Genomic DNA, 17,065 nt, shown 5'->3' with positions numbered 1-17,065 from the left:
AGGTAGGTCTTGTATCACGAGGCTACATAGCCCTTATTTCATACTCCGCTGAACCTTCAAGAGCCTGTACAGTTCATTCCTGATCATGATGGCTGTGTGATAAACTTTATCATTAAAAGGCTTTTCATTTTTATATTGGGATCATGACTATCTACAATTTGTACATTTTTGATCGAAATGGTACCTGTTTACATTACGAAGAATGGAATCGAACCAAACTGTCAGAAATGTCGAGAGAACAGGCAAGTTAATTTCTTCAACAGCTTCCTCTCAGGACTGCCTCTCAGACCTCTCACTCTTGTATGACAATGTTTAGCTTATTTATATCGTGGTATTTGAACTAATTCTTTCCCTGTCATTTCAGGAGTTTAAACTAATGTATGGTATGCTGTATTCCATCAAGTCTTTTGTTGCTCGTATTTCTCCCTTTGATTCGTATCCTTTTAAGCTTATTATTTATATTAAGCACGTACAGGTATTTGTAAACAAAGTATGGGAGGCAATAAAGCAATGAATGACAGGTTTAATCTCTGGTGGGGCTGTCATGATAAAGACGTTCAGAGTCATTAGTGTTCTTGAAATAATGAGGGAGTTTGAATTCCTTGATGAGTCTAGGCCGTACTTGGAGGTCTTGGTGAGGACTTTAACAGAATTATGTTGATGTAATGATCAGGGCTGTTGTGAGCCTGGTCGGTAATGACAGAAAAATAGTATTGTCCATTCTTAGTTTGTCACTGATGTCCTATAGCATTTACAGTAATCATTTCCAATGAGATATATGCCTTCGGTCTGTAATGGTGGTATTCCTGTGGTCAACGATGTTGACAGGCTTTGTGAAGGGTGTTGAATGCCACACTTATCAGTTGTCAGTTGTGTTAGCAATGTATGGATGACAGGTGAAACCCATGGTTTTGTCTTCTAGATCAGGGTCTGTGTTATTCATGGTCGTGGTTTGAGGGAGAATCTGTTTGCCGTGATGCCGTTCTCAGGGCCGTAACTAGGGGGGAGCACAGGGTGCACATGCACCCCCCCCATTAAAGCTTAAGGTCCGCTCATCCATCTCCTTTTTTTTTGTTCTGCTTTCTTTTGGTTACCTTTTTTGTTTGTTCTGCTTTGTTAAAAAAAAACGATCAATGGTCCGATTTTATTCTATGTGCACCCTCCCTGTAAAAGTTCTGGTTATGGCCCTGGTTCTGTTTTAGTGCATGAGTGATGGTTTCTTTATCATCACTAGCAGTATCTGAAATACTATTGGCACAGTGGAAGAGTCTAGATATAAGAGACATCTTACAGTGTGTGAGAAGTGGTGGTGCGAGTTGGCATCAGTAAGTATCTATTGGTAATGGGTCTTCTTGCAGTACACTTGAGTGTCCTAGTATTCCATCAGGTTTTCATTAAACCTCAACATCCAAAAAGGGAAGTCATTGATCTCTGTTTCCATGGTAAGGGGTATGTTAGGGTGTCGACCATTCAGGTAGAGGAGGGAAGCATAAAGTTATTCTTGTCTTTGGGGCCAAGTGACACTTGTAGGTTTGTCAATGGCATTATTTAGGGCTTGTTCCTCAAATTTCTCCGTCAACAAGTTGGCAATGACAACTAATAAAGGCAAACCCATAGCTGCTCCTTGTTATTTGTAGAACTGTTTCCAAGAAAATAGGTGGTGTTAAGGCAATATTCAACAAGATGAGGATAATCTGATTTCAACAGAGAAGATTCCTATACGTAAATTCTACCTGGACCAGACTTGTCAAGAACACTAGTGACTCTGACCACCATTGCCATGACAACCCCACCAGAGAACAATAGACCTGTCACTCACACATTACTTTATTGCCTCTGCCCATGCTCTGTTTATGTATACATGCTTCACACATTTTCATTATTGTTTTACCAAATCAACATGTTTTATTCCTAATCTTACATTTCATAACTGTTAATTATAGAAGATACTTACCTTAGGTGTAAGCTTACTAAAATGTGAATTTTATCCTTGACAATCTCCATTTAGAAAAGACAGCTTTCTTAGTTATACAACAAGTAAATACAAACTTCATTTTTATGAGACACCAACAGGATTGAAGTTGATCATGAATACTGATGTGAACACCCATAATGCTAGAGAAACACTTTATGAAATCTATAGCAAGGTATGTGCAGTGCATTGTCAATATGATCAAATGGCTACTTCTTGAATGCCATAATTTAAATAACAATGTTGAGAATGGTTAGGATTCAACAAACTAATTCAAAAGGCTTTTTTAATTCCTAAAGAAATATTTTGATGTATTTTCCAGATTTATGTTGAATATGTGGTCAAGAACCCCTTGTGCAAGCTGGATGAACCAATAGAAAGTGAGCTATTTAAAACAAAACTGGATGGATTCATCAAGGGATTACCTGCATATAACTGAACATCAAGTATTACTCTTTCAGAAGTATACTTATACTCTGGCATTCATCTCTATCAACTATCTTAGATAATTATAGGACATTCTAAATGAACTGCTTTTTAGCTCTTGTCAGTCCAAACATATCAAGTTATTGTTGAATTTTGATTGATGGAAGCTAAATCACAAGACAACTGGAAGACTTTTAGTGAGGGTTGAGCTAGAATGTTGGACACGATTCTGGTAAATTTTGATTACAATTCTTAGTAGTTGAGGAATTTGCTTGGAATTTTCAACTTTGAGGACAGGGCATGGTAGGGCAGAGGATCTGCTCGCAGGGTAGGTAGGGCAGGGTATTAATCATTTTCTCAGTTTAAAATTCCTATCCAGCTGAGTTGACCTTCAGAACCAACTCAAGGTCAACCAATCAGAATTTTGATTAGCATTTTCCATCATTCCACCAACAAGAAAACCCATGAAATACAAAATTCAAATTGTTCATTCTTTAAATTGATCGTAAATGATAGTCAAATTCATCAAGCAGAATTCCATTTCAATTAACAAGAGAAACCACAAGTCAAGAGTGGGTGGGTTACATTTGAAATGAGTTGAATTCTAATGTCAGTTTCATATATTAATTTTTTCCCATTACCAGCAAATTCAATTGCTTTTTAGATGTGCTTCTCATTGGAAAGTGTAGTTAAATAAAAAGACATCCTGACAGCTGTGAGGTGTATGAACTTTCCAACAGTTGCTTCCTCAGCATCTCACAATGTCTTCATTAAAACAATAGAATTCATGATGGTGACTGTATTGCAAAAGTCTAGAGGATTTGAACCATCACGTGATGGCAGCCATGACAGGAGGTAAAACAATAGTCTTTTACCAATAGGAGACTGAATTCTTACTTGTGTAAATCAGATGGCACTGTCATGGCTGCCATCACATGACGGTCATCACAGCTTGTTTATGGGCAAGAATGCTAGTTAATCTTCTTAGATTCGTTTGTTATATAATTTTAGTGTACCATTTAGCCTTTTCTCACTTTTCACCATCCCATAAAGCAAATTTTATTTTGATTTCTTTTGTGTTGCTGCCATTTCGTCCCTTCTGGCAACCATGATCCTTAAAGTTAAAACAATAGATTGTTTTAATAAATTTGATGTCATAGTGAAATTTATATGAGATTTATATGGATAAAATAAGTATTCGTAGATGTTAGAATGTAGATTTGGTGCAAATTATAGTTATCAAGTCAACAAGAAACCAATTTTTGGCACTACCAGGATACTTTATTACTTTAGTTGTTTCTAAAGCATATATAGTCATATAAGACAATAAAATATATATAGAGCTCTAGTTAATTTTTTTCTCTAAATTTGTATGAATGTTGTTGGAGACACACATGTTGTTGGTCACACAGTTCTAACCAAATGGTTGATTCGGGAACTTTGCCTAGCTAATGAGTCTTTTGTTTTTTTTATGGAAAATGGATATTATTATGAGTATTTAGGATATAAGCAAGTCTTGTGTGTAAGGTTTTGAATGCTGTATGTGTTGACAGGCTATGTACAGTTGGATATTAAACTGATTATGTAATAAACATCTTGTAGAGCTGTCTTCATTTTTTTAGTCCACTGTCCAAAACAGTCAACCATTAATATGATATTTACACTTTGCGTTGAGATAAGGGAGAAGATTTGGACGAAGGAAATAAATGCATAGTAAGAATGTGTTGTGAGGTTACGGTGAAGCTGTTACGGTACTGTGTTATACCGTCATTATTAATATTAACTGTGGAATGGATGTTAACATTTCAATACTGCCGTAGATCTCATGATTTTCCATCATAAATACAGAATGTTACACACAACTAAAAAGTCTTGTGAAGCACTAGTAGGCTTATTACTATCTCCATGCTGTCAAAGGTTTAGTCTGCTTTACCCCAGGAGGTGGAGCAGTTTTTTTGTCCACCTTTGGTGGGGCAGCTTGCCTGCTGCTTGCTTTGGTGGGAGCCTGGTGTCTAGGAACATCTGGATCAGCTCCTGATCTTTGGGTTGGCTCACCATCAATAGAAGGGGGCCTCTTTTTTTGATGGTCATTTGTTTTCGTTGGGTTTGTATGAACATGCGGATGGCTTGGATGACTACTTTGTGTTACTCCTTGGATTTTCTGAAAGAAAGAAATTTCTAATTCAATACATCAACTAACTTCTTGAAGGTATGGTGGGAAGGGGGATTGGCTCATGATGTCTCTGAAAAAGTAATATTGGCTATAAAAATATTCCAAATAAGCAGGGTTTTCATTACGTAACAATTCCTTTGTTCTTGTTACAGAGGGAATTTGAAATCTAGAGTGAAAGAAATATATACTCTATTTTTTATACTCAATGAATATGTTCACTAACCGGTTTCCCTGACGATGGATAACTTGTGTCTAGGTTTCGTTTTACCCTGCTGACATTTGCTTGTTTACCCGTATTTGTTGTACTAATACCAGAAGTATCTCTTGCAATTTTTGGCTGGATTCCACTAGATATGCTTCTAAAAACAAAAAAGCACATTTCCATTTAGAAACAATGGCAATCTGATTCACTCAGAACAGAAAACTGGTTTCAGCACTGTGATTGCCCTAAAACAACAGATTATTCACAACCATCCCAAAGAATAAATAAAAACTACTCTTCTTCTAAGTTAAAGCTGTTCAGAAACAGATTCATTGGGAACTACTCTGTTCTTACTGTAACAGTTCATTGAATAAAAGGTCTTGACAGGTTGACTGATAATGAGATTGTTGGTCCCTAGGATCTCATTAATTTTAACAATTTAATAATATTCTTTGTTAAACTATCCACACTGACTTACCCATTTTGCATTTCTTTTAAGACACCAAAAAGTTGTTCCGTACTGGGTACTTCTATTCCTGGCTGGCTCTCTGCCATTAAAGATAGCAGTTTGGACAACTGTTTCATTTGTTTGGGGGAAAGAGGTGGTTGTTTGCTGGTGTCCTGGTTGATGGGATTCCTGTCTCTTCTGGGTGGAGACTGAGGATGTGATATTGGATGTCTGTATTGGGGGCCCTGGGGAATAAAACAAGCACATGAAATTAATATAAATTATATTGCCTGTATACACATGTAACTCTACAGTACCATCCCAACAGGGTAATGGAAATTATATTCAATTTTTGATCCAAAATGCTGAATGACAGCACCTTCAATAATACTGAAGAGAAAGAGAATCTGATAAAGTGGGGATATGCAGCATTATAATTAAGCCTCCAGTGGTAGTCTGATGCCCCTGCTGGTAACTTTGGTTGTTGCTTTCCTCTCTTAGCTACCTGCAGTTGCCCCAATACAAGTAGCTGTATCAGAGAATGCAAGCAGAACCACCCCTACCCCTCCCAAACAATTCACAAACAAAGCCAAGTGATTTTTACCTGATGTTGCTGTGATTGCATCTGTTTTACATTAAATGCCACAGGGACTGTTGTCTTGTTAAAAGCTGGTACAGTATTTTGAGATTGCTGACAAGAAAGCAGTGTAAACTGAATATAGCAAACTAAGTAAGGTAACACAAAAGAATACATGTTTGATTTCTAGTTTTAAAATAAACTTTAATATACAAACCTGTGAATGATCCTTGGTTACAGAATGAGACCCAACCATGACCATGCTCTGGGACTGGGTTGAATAGCCATAATCAGGGCCATTGGTTTTGAATGGGGAGAAATCATCAAGCCCTGAAATAACAACAACAACAAACCAGTGGGAAGAGGTAAGGACAAATATTATAGTCCACTGTGGATGCCTTAGGTACATTCCATGCAATTTTTATTTTTTGTAGTTGTCCTTATATTATAGGACATCGTCAAAATATCCAGATTCAAATCTGGAGGTCTTTAATACACTATCAATAATAAAGTTAACTTTCAAATTGTTTTATTAAATCTATTTTGAATCCAAACATCATCTTTTTCAATTACAGTCAAACCTCAAGAGTTAACACATGATGGTCACAATCTTGGATTCTTGATTTCATTATTCGATTCAAACGTTCATTATTGAAAACGAATCTTCAATATTGAAAAAATAATAATAGTTTTGAAATTTGATTAGCTTGGCTCATAGGCTCTTGTTTATAGTGGAAATAGAAGGTAAGTCATTAATATTACATATTCCTTGCACAAAAAGTTGCTCTTGCATTTCAGCTGCATAATTATATGATTGGCTATTGTAAATGCTAGTAGGCTTTGAAGATTCATTTTCAATGAATGTTCAAATTAAATAATGAAACCAAGAACCCCAAAAAAAAGTCAATGACCTCTATGCGTCCATGCTTGACATGGTTTGACAGTAATATACAACTAGTTTACCTTGAACAGAACTTGGGATAGCCATGAGTCCAGATGATAAAATCTCTATATCCTGATTGCAAGAATAAAATAGAATTTTAGACTTCAATTTATCATAACCATAATAAAATAATGTTTTGAAGATAATTAAGCACCCACCTCACCTACTGGATGACCTGGTGATCTCTTCAAAAGCTTATTGCAGGAGGCAAAAGGAATTGATAAGATGAAGAATATCAATTTAACATCAATTAATTCTGGGAAGTACAGATGGAGTAGCAGTGAGAGCACTCATCTCTCACCAAGGTGACCTGGTTTGATTCACTGGACTCTGTATTGTATGTAAGCAGAGATGTTTGTTGGTTCCTTGATTCAAGGGTTTTCTCTCTGTTTTTCTCACCCAGTTTTTCCTAACCTTTTTGCAAATTTATCAACTTTTTTTCTTTCTTCAATTTATAAGTAGCCCTATCAAATGGGTTGGAAAACCTGTTACTAGGCTTTCATCCATTATGTTGTCTGCAGTGGTAAATCCAATTAGATACTTTTTCGATTAGGTTAAGATTAAGTGAAATTTGATGCATTATGTTTGATGTACTTATATACCATGTTAACATAGTGATTTAGTTCTGCTTGGCGCTGTTCTTGTTCTTGGAGCTTTACTGAAATGTCATGCCTATCAAATGCAAATGTCATGTATATTAATAAATGTAAATGTCATGCCTATTAATGAATGCAAATGTCATGTATATTAATAAATGTAAATGTCATGCCTATTAATGAATGCAAATGTCATGCCTATCAATGAATTCAAATGTCATACCTATCAATGAATGCAAATGTCATGCCTATCAATGAATGCAAATGTCATGCCTATCAATGAATGCAAATGTCATGCCTATCAATGAATGCAAATGTCATGCCTATCAATGAATGCAAATGTCATGCCTATCAATGAATGCAAATGTCATGCCTATCAATGAATGCAAATGTCATGCCTATCAATGAATGCAAATGTCATGCCTATCAATGAATGCAAATGTCATGCCTATGAATGAATGCAAATGTCATGCCTATCAATGAATGCAAATGTCATGTCTATCAATGAATGCAAATGTCATGTCTATCAATGAATACAAATGTCTTGCCTATCAATGAATGCAAGTGTCATGCCTATCAATGAATGCAAATGTCATGCCTATCAATGAATGCAAATGTCATGTCTATCAATGAATGCAAATATGTCTATCAATGAATGCAAATGTCATGCCTATCAATGAATGCAAATGTCATGCCTATCAATGAATGCAAATATCATGCCTGTGAATGAATGCAAATGTCATGTTTGTATGAAAAAAGAACAAAAGAGAGGTAGAGTAAAACAGGGCAGTCTAGCTGTCTTACCGTTTTTTCTGTAAAATCTCAGGTGAGGTAACTGTCAACCGACTTTCATCCAGGTCTTGCTCTAGTAGTGTACCATTACTACCACCACTTGATATTACCTTGGAATGGAAAAAATAAATAATCATGGTTATGTCTTCCGCTATAGTCATGATCAACATAACAATATTACTTTGAACTTTTCTAAACTTAACAGTATCTGGATTTTCCATACATATTAGTATTCAAATGTCTATAAGAAAACAGAGGTTCTTATTTATTTCTACTAATAACAAACAGCCAATAGGCAGCTAACTAGCACTTGACTCAGCAATCGACTTGTCCAATCAGAAGCTACTTCATAACCCTCCTAGGCCAACAACTAATTCAGCATGGTATAATCTCATCTTAAACAAGTAATGAATGTTTGCTTCCATTTATCATACCTTCTGTTGATAGCCCATATCTTGGAAAGTGCTGCCACCATAAGTACCATGACCTGAGCCAGGAGACTCATGGAGACCACTTATTACACTATCTGTATCATGATCATCTTGAACAGCCTTCAAGGGTACAAAATCAAGTCCTGACGTAGTGACTTCTGTCCCACCATCAACACCTACCCCACCCTCAAGGTAACTACCTGAGAACATAATACTCTCTGGATATGACCCTTTATTAACCTGGTAACCAGGGGAACAAGGTGCTGTTATTGATGTTGTCACAGGGGAATAGTGTTTTGGATCACTGTGTAGGAACTGCTGTGTATGCTGTTGATTTATGACAGTTGACATGTCTTCAGTGGAGTGGTAATTGGTACTGGGCACCCTGTGTTTAGTTGGCCCACCATGAGCGGGGTATTGGTTCATCTTGGGATCCTTGTGCCTAGAGCTATAGTCTGTGATGGGTTGAGTAATGTGGGTTGTGGTATAGTGTTGGTAAGAGCTGCTGGTATCTGTTGCTGGGTACTTGTTTATTGGGTTAGTGAAGACTGAGGGGGGAGACTGTGCTTGGGATTGCCATTTTGAAGTTCCTCCTTGGATACTTGCCTTGAACATGGGGTCAACCTAGAATGACAATTAACAGTCATCAATGGCAGGAACTTAGACAAAACAGGGTGTTTTCAAATCTATCTTGTTATTCTTAAGTACTACCTTAGTATCTGCCTTTGCTGGAGACTTGTTTGCTGTCAAGAGACGAAGAGCTTCATCACAATGAGCTTGCATCATTTGATGCATACGAATGGTAAGATTTTGCCTAAAATAAAGGAAGAAAGTTAAAATTATACAATAATGCTGAGACCCCATGTGCAATGCATATATTCAGCTGTGGGATCCTCTCAAAAATTTAGCAATGATTTTTCAGTGTCTTTATCTCTCTGTTGCAAGGGGGAGGGGGAGGGGTTTATGATTTGTTTTGGTGGGAAGGGATGAGTAAATATTCCTCTCTAGGAAAACCTGTGTCGCCACCAACATCGTCAACAAAAAAATGAGGTCTCATATGATATTACCTTTGGTTTTCCAGTTGCTGTCGTTGGTTGGAAAGTGCTGCTATCTTATCTTGAGCATCCGTCAGCCTTAAAAAAAGTTTGAAATCCCAGGAGTAAGAATGAGAATAAAAACAAATATCCTTATCTCAAGGACATTTCAAGTGATCTGATCTCTACCTCTCTTCATATTCTGTTGCAGCTGTTTTAAGTTTGATATCTTTCTTTTTTATTTCCTAAAAAATAGAGGGTTTTTAGGATTTTGAATAAAAAGTTTCTACAAGAACTCAACATAGTATCAAATGAATGTCAATTGCATTTTACTCCATATTCAATTTACCTCATGAAATTTTTCTAGTTGTTGTCTCATCTCTTCCTTGTGTTTGTTATTTACCTCTTGAATCTGTTAATTGACAAGTAAAAACAATATAAACACGGAGCAAGATTTCTGCTGGTTTTCTCAACAGGTTTAGCAGGGAGAGTAGTACTGTTTTGGTTCATAGTAACCAGCTACTAACCTGCTGTCTATGATTGTCTCTCAATTCTTTTTCTGATTTCGTCATTTGTTTCTGAAGTTCTTCCAGTTTCTGTGTAACCTGTGATTCAACCAGAAGAACAAGATAAACACCTACCAAAATATTTCAGACTGTAGATGACAGGAATCAGACATTCAGGCATTGATTTACCTGTCTTTCTAACTCTGCTTGTCTTTCATTCTCCTCTTTAGCCTTACTTGCTTCATATCTTGCTTGCATGAGACTCATCTCCATTTTCAAACTCTCCTATTCAAACACAATAATTTATATACTATATTAGATAAAGACATTTCTTGTTTTCAAAACTTTTAAACAATTGTTTTGAAAATTCAACTTGGGTCATGAATTTGAAAATAACTGCTTCCTCAGGGAAGGGAAATATTCCTGAGGCTTAACTTTGATTAGTGCATGATTAATTTGCATGCACCTTTTCTCTAACTGTTGTATCAAGATCCATCTCAAGTCTTTGAATGTCCTTCTGCAGTGCTGACATGGCATCTTTGGAGTCCTAAGCAAGTTAGATGAAGAACATTAGGCATAGTCACTTTGTCTTTTTAGTCTCATTCTAACAGCTTTTGAAGAAAAAATAATTTTAATTTATGAACATTACCTTTACTACTTTTCTTTCTTCTTGAAGTCTTTTCTGAAATATTAAAGGAAGAAAATGGTTTAAATTTACACTCCATGTTGGACTGCCACAATAGATTTATTTTAAGTTAAACTCAAACAAACCATGCATGATAATATATGGAAAATGTTATTTATTGCTTATTCACCTTTTCCTCACTTAAAGAGCTTGAAAATCTTTCTTCTAGATATTTCAACTCTGATTGTACTTTGCTATTTTTTTCTGAAAGCTGAAAAATTGGTTCATCAAAATATTAAAATAACACTTGTTGGCACAATGTTAATTACCATCATTAACACTTGATCAACTGTTATACTGTGGCACAGGAAGGATGGATAATCAGACCATATGCTATCATTATTATCACAGTGGGTCTTCAAGGATTTCTTCAACTGTATTATTAATACTATTGCTATCCCTTTTCCCATTTTATTAAGTATTACTAAGTATTCTCCTAAGTAATACTTTCATTTGCATTATTCACAACATTTTCACTATTACTATAACATTACTGTCTTATAACCAAATGTTTTTGCATACTTGTGATACATGTGATACAATTATGCACAGCTTCAGTGTAAATAAGTGGTTAGCTTTCTGAATTCTGTGTGAGATAAAGTTATTATTATTATATTATTATACATGTATATTTTCCCACCTCATTGATTGTTTTTTGTGCTTCCATATATTTTTGTTGCGCCTGTTCTTTTTCCTTTATAATGGCCATCTTTTCTTCGTCCATCTGTTTAACCTTGTTTTTCTCCTTTGTGAAGACCTGGAGCAGTTGCTCTCTTTCTTCTTTTTGTTTTTCAATCTTAGCAAAACCAAAGCAGTATAAAAAGTCATTAAATTTTACCAATTGAAAATGACATTAAAGGAAAAAAAATTGTAACAATTACAAAAGCTTCATCCTGGATTGTGGATCATGCTGGATGGACAGATCATGTTGGACGGATGGGTCATGCTGGATGAATGGATCATGCTGGATGAATGGGTCATGCTGAATGGATGGGTCATGCTGAATGGATGGGTCATGCTGGATGAATGGATCATGCTGGATGAATGGATCATGCTGGATGGATGGATCATGCTGGATGGATGGGTCATGCTGGATGGATGGATCATGCTGGATGGATGGAAAGATGGGAGGGTGCATGGATGGAATGGAAGGATAGATCAGTGGATCATGTTGGATGGATGGATGGATGGATGGGAGGGTGTATAGATGGGATGGATACACGTAGATGGGTGGATGTTTGGATTGATGGTTGGAATGAATGGATAGGCTAAAAGGTTTTCACTGTAAAAAGGGTGAGCTTCCATGTATTCTGATGGCTAAACGAAGTCAGGACCCCCTCTTTTTACTTACTTATTTTACTTCTAGTATGATGTACTTTCATTATGCAAAATTTAAAAAAATTTCAAATAAATTGAATAGATGGTTTGGACAGATGGAATGAATGAATGGATAGGTGGGTGGGTGGATGGATGGATTGAATGAATGGATAGGTGGGTGGGTGGATTGAATGAATGGATAGATAGGTGGTTTGGAGGATTGAATTTAAGGTTGGATAGGTAGGTGGGTGCGTGGGTGGCTGGAAAACCATGGAAGGATATGTCAAATGCACTTAACTCACCACTAATTGTTTTTCTCTCTCTGCCTCAGTTGCCCTTTCCTGTTCTTTGGTCAAGGCTTCCACTGCTTGTGCCAACTCTTTCTCAAACTGAAGCAGAATCTATTAAAAGCAATTTTGTATAACATTTGAAAGAAAATTAATTTTTTTTAGAAATTAGCAAAACTATTCACAATTCACAATTCAGATTTATTAGAATGTGAAATTGAAAATTTGTTTCCAAATTTGTGACATCATTTTTCCTTTAAGATTCTCAAAAACACTACGAAAACAAAAATTATACAACTGTGGCCCTTTATATCATATGACAAAGTTTCAAAACTTTTGGAATTGAAATGTAATTTAAGTTAGCAATTTCTTTTTCCCCATGGCGTGCTGCAAGCAAAACGTCAGCAACAACGTATTAATCAATGTGCTTTCCTTATTGGTTTGTTTAGACTTGAGATTGAAATATGTGTTATTTTCTCAGGTAAATCATACCTCTTGCTGCTTCTTGTGAGACTGTTCCTGCACCTCTCTCTCTTGTTTTAATGTGCTGATCATAATCAATTTTTCTTGCTCATGTCTTTTCCATCCCTCAACTACTTTAGCTAATGTCTGTCATTAAAAAAATACAGTTGTTCTATGAATGAACAATTTAATACTTAATGGGAGTTATAACAGTAGTTCCAAAGAGTGGCTCTTCTTCTGCTGGAATTTAGAAGTTAATCTTCGCAGAGGGAGGGAAACCGGAGAACCTGGAGAAAAACCCTTCAAGGACAGGAAAGAACCAACAAGCAACTTTGATCACATGGCACTGAACCCAGGTCACATAATGGCTCTCACTGCGACACCACCCATGCTTCCCATAATACTTTTGGTTTTGACTCAAGCAATATAAAAATAAAAAAAATAGCTACTTATAATTTTTGTACTGCATGTCTCTGCACTGCACAAGAGATGCAACTTCTTACTAGGAACACAAGGTGTAGCCAAGTGTTTCTTTTGGTTTTTGAGTCATCATCATAATCCCAGAAGTGTGTATCTTTCCTCTAATGTGTAAACACTGTCAGTAGCCGTTATTCAAACATTTTATAGACACCATGGCAAATGGTCGGCAAATGGTAGTGTGTATTGTCTATCCTAGCATCAATCAGTACTGATTATACGTGTACTACGAACCTTGTCAAGTTGTTCTATCATCACATCCTTTTTTCTTTCTGATGATACTGAAACAGCCAACTCTTGCTGAATCTCAAGTAACTGAAATTATTTTTTTGTCAGAAAAAGCAATTTTGTAAATAATAAGATGAATAATGGAACTATGCAGTGTTTTTATTATGATCTCAATAACAGCAAAACAAAATATAAATCTACATTACCTTTGTATGTAATTCTTGAATCTGCTGCTCGCAATGCTGTGAATGTACAATAAGAAAAGATAATATTAGAGATCTCAGGAAGCCCAACATTCTTCATAATGGATACATCAATTTTAAGAAAAACATCTTGAAAATATGCAGGTTCAACTTTTCAAAGGTTGGCACCTCGATCTGTTTGCATTGTTTGAGTTGGAAATCAAATTGCTAGAGACCTCATCAACCAAGGAATGGTTGCACCTGAAGGAAGTCAAGCACCTGAAGTAAGTGAAGCACCTCAAGTAAGTGAAGCACCTCAAGTAAGTGAAGTACCTCAAGTAAGTGAAGCACCACAAGTAGGTGAAGCACCACAAGTGAAGCACCTCAAGTAAGTGAAGCACCACAAGCAAGTCAAGCACCACAAGCAAGTCAAGCACATGAAGTAAGTGAAGCACACAAGTAATGAAAGCTAGTAAATGAAAACACTAAAAGCCATAAACAGAATACAAACTATTGAACTAAAAACACTATGTACATCATTTGAGAATATAGAATATAGAAGTCACAATTTAAAAAAATTGTGGATTCCACTAAACGATTTGGTAAAGCATATTATAGGGAAGTATTGGCCAGTTTGTGTTGATGAAATGCTTGACTTGACATGAAATGGCTGAAAAAGTCACAGTGGTCAGTAATGATTTTCAAAAGTACATTCTTAAATGGAGCACTGTTTAAGTAAGACATAAAATACACTTTCAAGCATGAGCTACAAATTATCCTATAAAATTAAACACACTCAATATATCTTAGCACATAGTTTTTCTTGAAATTAATATTACAAGCTTGACCTGGTACCCTCACTTTGTTGTACCCTAATTTAGAATAATGCTGGGCGTAATAAGGGCTATTGTTTGTGGTTGTGTATTGCAGAAGACCATCACAGGCAGACCACAACTATACAATATGTTATTATTAGCCTTTTTCTAATTTATTAATAGACTAAGATCAATGCTTTTTAAAAAAATCAGCATATTATCTAGTAACTAACATTACCTTCCTTCTAAACCTCTCTCTATCAAGATGTTCCCTCAGGAGCGTATTCTCCGACATCAAGCTTCTGTTAGCACCTGATGTTGGGTGTTGGGGATGTGCAACTTGTTTTCGAACATCAGATGCATGTTGTATGCTGCTGTGAGGTGTCTGTGAAGTGTCATCTTTTGCATGTGCTCCTCTTGATTGATCACCAAATTCAAAGTGAACCTGAAAATAATTATGATAATCTTGAAAGTCCTTAATGGTAGCTTGCTTTCTTGTGCTTGTAAAATAATGATTGTTACTGGATGGCAAAAAAAATTGGACTTCCTTTATTTAATGATTTTTTGCTGGATTACTAAATAATTGTGGTATCCAAAACCTTTTCAAGCATACTTTTTTCCCCTTAAAAGATACTTTCGATTTCAAGATACGAAGCAGTTTAAAGTTTGTTCGCCATCCAGCAGAGTCTGCCCCAGGGGACCTTGAGCTAAATTGATTTGTTATCAAAGTCATATACACTGTATCAGCATGTTACTGTTTGTTGGAAAAGGCCTATTAGCAACAGATCTAGAGGCAGCCATTATTCAGTTAACTTCATTCATTTTCATAACACTTTTTGCCTTGGTTTATAGCTTGCAGTTTCTCTGGTTCCAGAGGCATATATTATTCTCTCAATTGCTCTGCTTGCAAGGTAAGGTCTTAAATTTTGCTGAAGGTAAACAGAACCTGTAGAATCAAGTTACTAACTTTTAGTTCTTCAAGAGGTGATGAATTGGGCAACATCTTCTGCAAGAAAGCAGCAGTATCGACACTAGTCATGGAATGATTTTCAGCCCCATCTCTTGGCACATCTTCCTGATCAGCTGATCCTGTATGAACACTTGTTTCATAATCCCCATCAATATTCAAATCTTTTGAGGTCTTTAGCATATTCTGTAAATGATTGCGAACATTTTCCATTTCATGGATATCCATGCTTGTCACATTGCTGATGTCACCTAAAGCTCTTGAATCTAAAAAATTCTAGGGGAAAAACACACAGAAAATAATGAAAAATCATTGCATGATAGTGCTTTTCATGATTTTCTAACCTCCACACAGCTATACTTTTAAGACCATTGTAAATTTGATGAATGGTGCATCTGGAGATAGTCTGGGTTGCATGGTTATCAAAAGTGTTCTTACTATTCATATTTCTAGATTATTAAAATGAATACCTGTTGGTTTCTTGGTGTAGTGAACTGCGACATTCTGCCTGGTGGTGGAGGAGGTGATACATCAGGTGTTACAGGGTTAAACTTGTATGGTTGTGATTTGATTTCTTCTGGTATGGGCATATTGTTCTCAAAGTCGTAGGATATTCCTAATGCCGAATGAAGGCTAGTATCCATTAATATCCATCTACAGCAACATCACCTGACCATCATGCAGCCTGAAGATAGAGGTGTATAAATGTTAAACTCACTATATGTACACCAAACCAAACGAGTTTATTCATTTGCTTTATGTTTTAATTATTTTCTTGTAAATAAGAAACTAATGATTTCTTTTCACAAGTTGGATAAGCAGCCAAGCTTTATGAATGTCGAACACGAAGAAGATACAGTTGTTTATATACTAAAACAATTATAGTTCAAGATTATACTGTCGTTAGCATAGCAACAGGTGGTTGTATGATTCTTCGTCACCAGTTAGCAGTAATAATAACCACAATCATTACACTGAAGAAAGTATCGCAGAATAATAAGGCATGAAATAATAGATGATGATTAAAACGTGGTATATATTTTAGCACACACGTTTAACCAGTAGCACCTAAAGTCGTTCGAACAGATTCTGTAGGATGGATTTCTGGATCGCATAAAACATAAGACTCATACTGTAAGGATTCTACTAATTTAGTGTTATAGATAATCTACAGTTCCAAAATAGTTTGTAACAAATATAAGGACCTCAAAAAAACAAACCAAAAGAACTAAATAAGATCCTACAAGTTTTTCTTATGTCAAGTTCTGTTAGTTCTGTCATAACTCGCAAACAAACCCAATTTAGTATCGCTAATTTCTTTAGAAAAATAAATTCAAAACACAGTAAGACTTTTCGTGTAGGAAGTAGCAAGGTACTAACCTTGTGATCAGGCTGACTTGGTCCGTTCTTTTGGTGGAAAAGAGAAGAAGAAAGAAAGTGTTGAACGTGTTAAACAAGATGCCTGTGACCGTTGAAGAAAATTGTTATGCTACTAAGACAAGCCGCTGACACGATAACAACCAGCATTCGTAGGGGAGGGGAAGG

The 17,065-nt window shown here is 36.0% G+C and overlaps 2 protein-coding genes across 2 annotated transcripts; one reads left to right on the top strand and one right to left on the bottom strand.

Moving 5' to 3' along the window:
- The first annotated feature begins 38 nt into the window (after positions 1 to 38).
- On the top strand, positions 39 to 3,990 carry LOC116302639 (trafficking protein particle complex subunit 1). The gene is made up of 4 exons (XM_031711979.2): positions 39 to 242; positions 365 to 435; positions 2,009 to 2,147; positions 2,295 to 3,990. The coding sequence occupies exons 1-4, from the start codon at positions 144 to 146 to the stop codon at positions 2,409 to 2,411; spliced, it is 426 nt and encodes a 141-aa protein (XP_031567839.1). The 5' UTR covers positions 39 to 143; the 3' UTR covers positions 2,412 to 3,990.
- LOC116302638 (uncharacterized) lies at positions 3,857 to 16,998 on the bottom strand. Its single transcript, XM_031711977.2, has 28 exons — positions 16,901 to 16,998; positions 15,991 to 16,205; positions 15,521 to 15,796; positions 14,792 to 14,998; positions 13,763 to 13,798; positions 13,563 to 13,643; positions 12,882 to 12,998; positions 12,405 to 12,503; positions 11,426 to 11,581; positions 10,916 to 10,996; positions 10,750 to 10,782; positions 10,567 to 10,647; positions 10,290 to 10,385; positions 10,122 to 10,199; positions 9,944 to 10,006; positions 9,784 to 9,839; positions 9,628 to 9,693; positions 9,272 to 9,374; positions 8,564 to 9,184; positions 8,142 to 8,239; positions 7,344 to 7,413; positions 6,900 to 6,935; positions 6,762 to 6,813; positions 6,016 to 6,128; positions 5,826 to 5,912; positions 5,252 to 5,466; positions 4,795 to 4,930; positions 3,857 to 4,559 (listed from the first exon to the last, which is right to left on the bottom strand). Exons 2-28 carry the CDS (start codon positions 16,162 to 16,164, stop codon positions 4,296 to 4,298), a joined length of 3,495 nt encoding a protein of 1,164 aa, XP_031567837.2. The 5' UTR covers positions 16,165 to 16,205; positions 16,901 to 16,998; the 3' UTR covers positions 3,857 to 4,295.
- Between the last annotated feature and the right edge of the window lie 67 nt (positions 16,999 to 17,065).

The sequence above is a fragment of the Actinia tenebrosa genome, unplaced genomic scaffold (assembly GCF_029948245.1).
Source record: "Actinia tenebrosa isolate PJP-AT-01 unplaced genomic scaffold, QUT_ActTen_1.0 PGA_scaffold2__45_contigs__length_23673736, whole genome shotgun sequence".
Taxonomy (NCBI): Eukaryota; Metazoa; Cnidaria; class Anthozoa; order Actiniaria; family Actiniidae; genus Actinia; species Actinia tenebrosa.
The sequence above is the reverse complement of the archived record's forward strand: the minus strand, read 5'-3'. Positions and strand labels throughout refer to the sequence as shown.

Coding starts and splice junctions, on each gene's coding strand:
- LOC116302638 (XM_031711977.2), bottom strand. CDS start 16,164: ATGGATACTAGCCTTCATTCGGCATTAGGAATATCCTACGACTTTGAG. Junction 9,694..9,783: donor GCAACAGAATATGAAGAGAG/GTAGAGATCAGA, acceptor ACTTTTTTTAAG/GCTGACGGATGCTCAAGATA. Junction 5,467..5,825: donor TGCAATCACAGCAACATCAG/GTAAAAATCACT, acceptor TTTATTCCCCAG/GGCCCCCAATACAGACATCC.
- LOC116302639 (XM_031711979.2), top strand. CDS start 144: ATGACTATCTACAATTTGTACATTTTTGATCGAAATGGTACCTGTTTA. Junction 436..2,008: donor CGTATTTCTCCCTTTGATTC/GTATCCTTTTAA, acceptor ATCTCCATTTAG/AAAAGACAGCTTTCTTAGTT. Junction 2,148..2,294: donor TTTATGAAATCTATAGCAAG/GTATGTGCAGTG, acceptor TGTATTTTCCAG/ATTTATGTTGAATATGTGGT.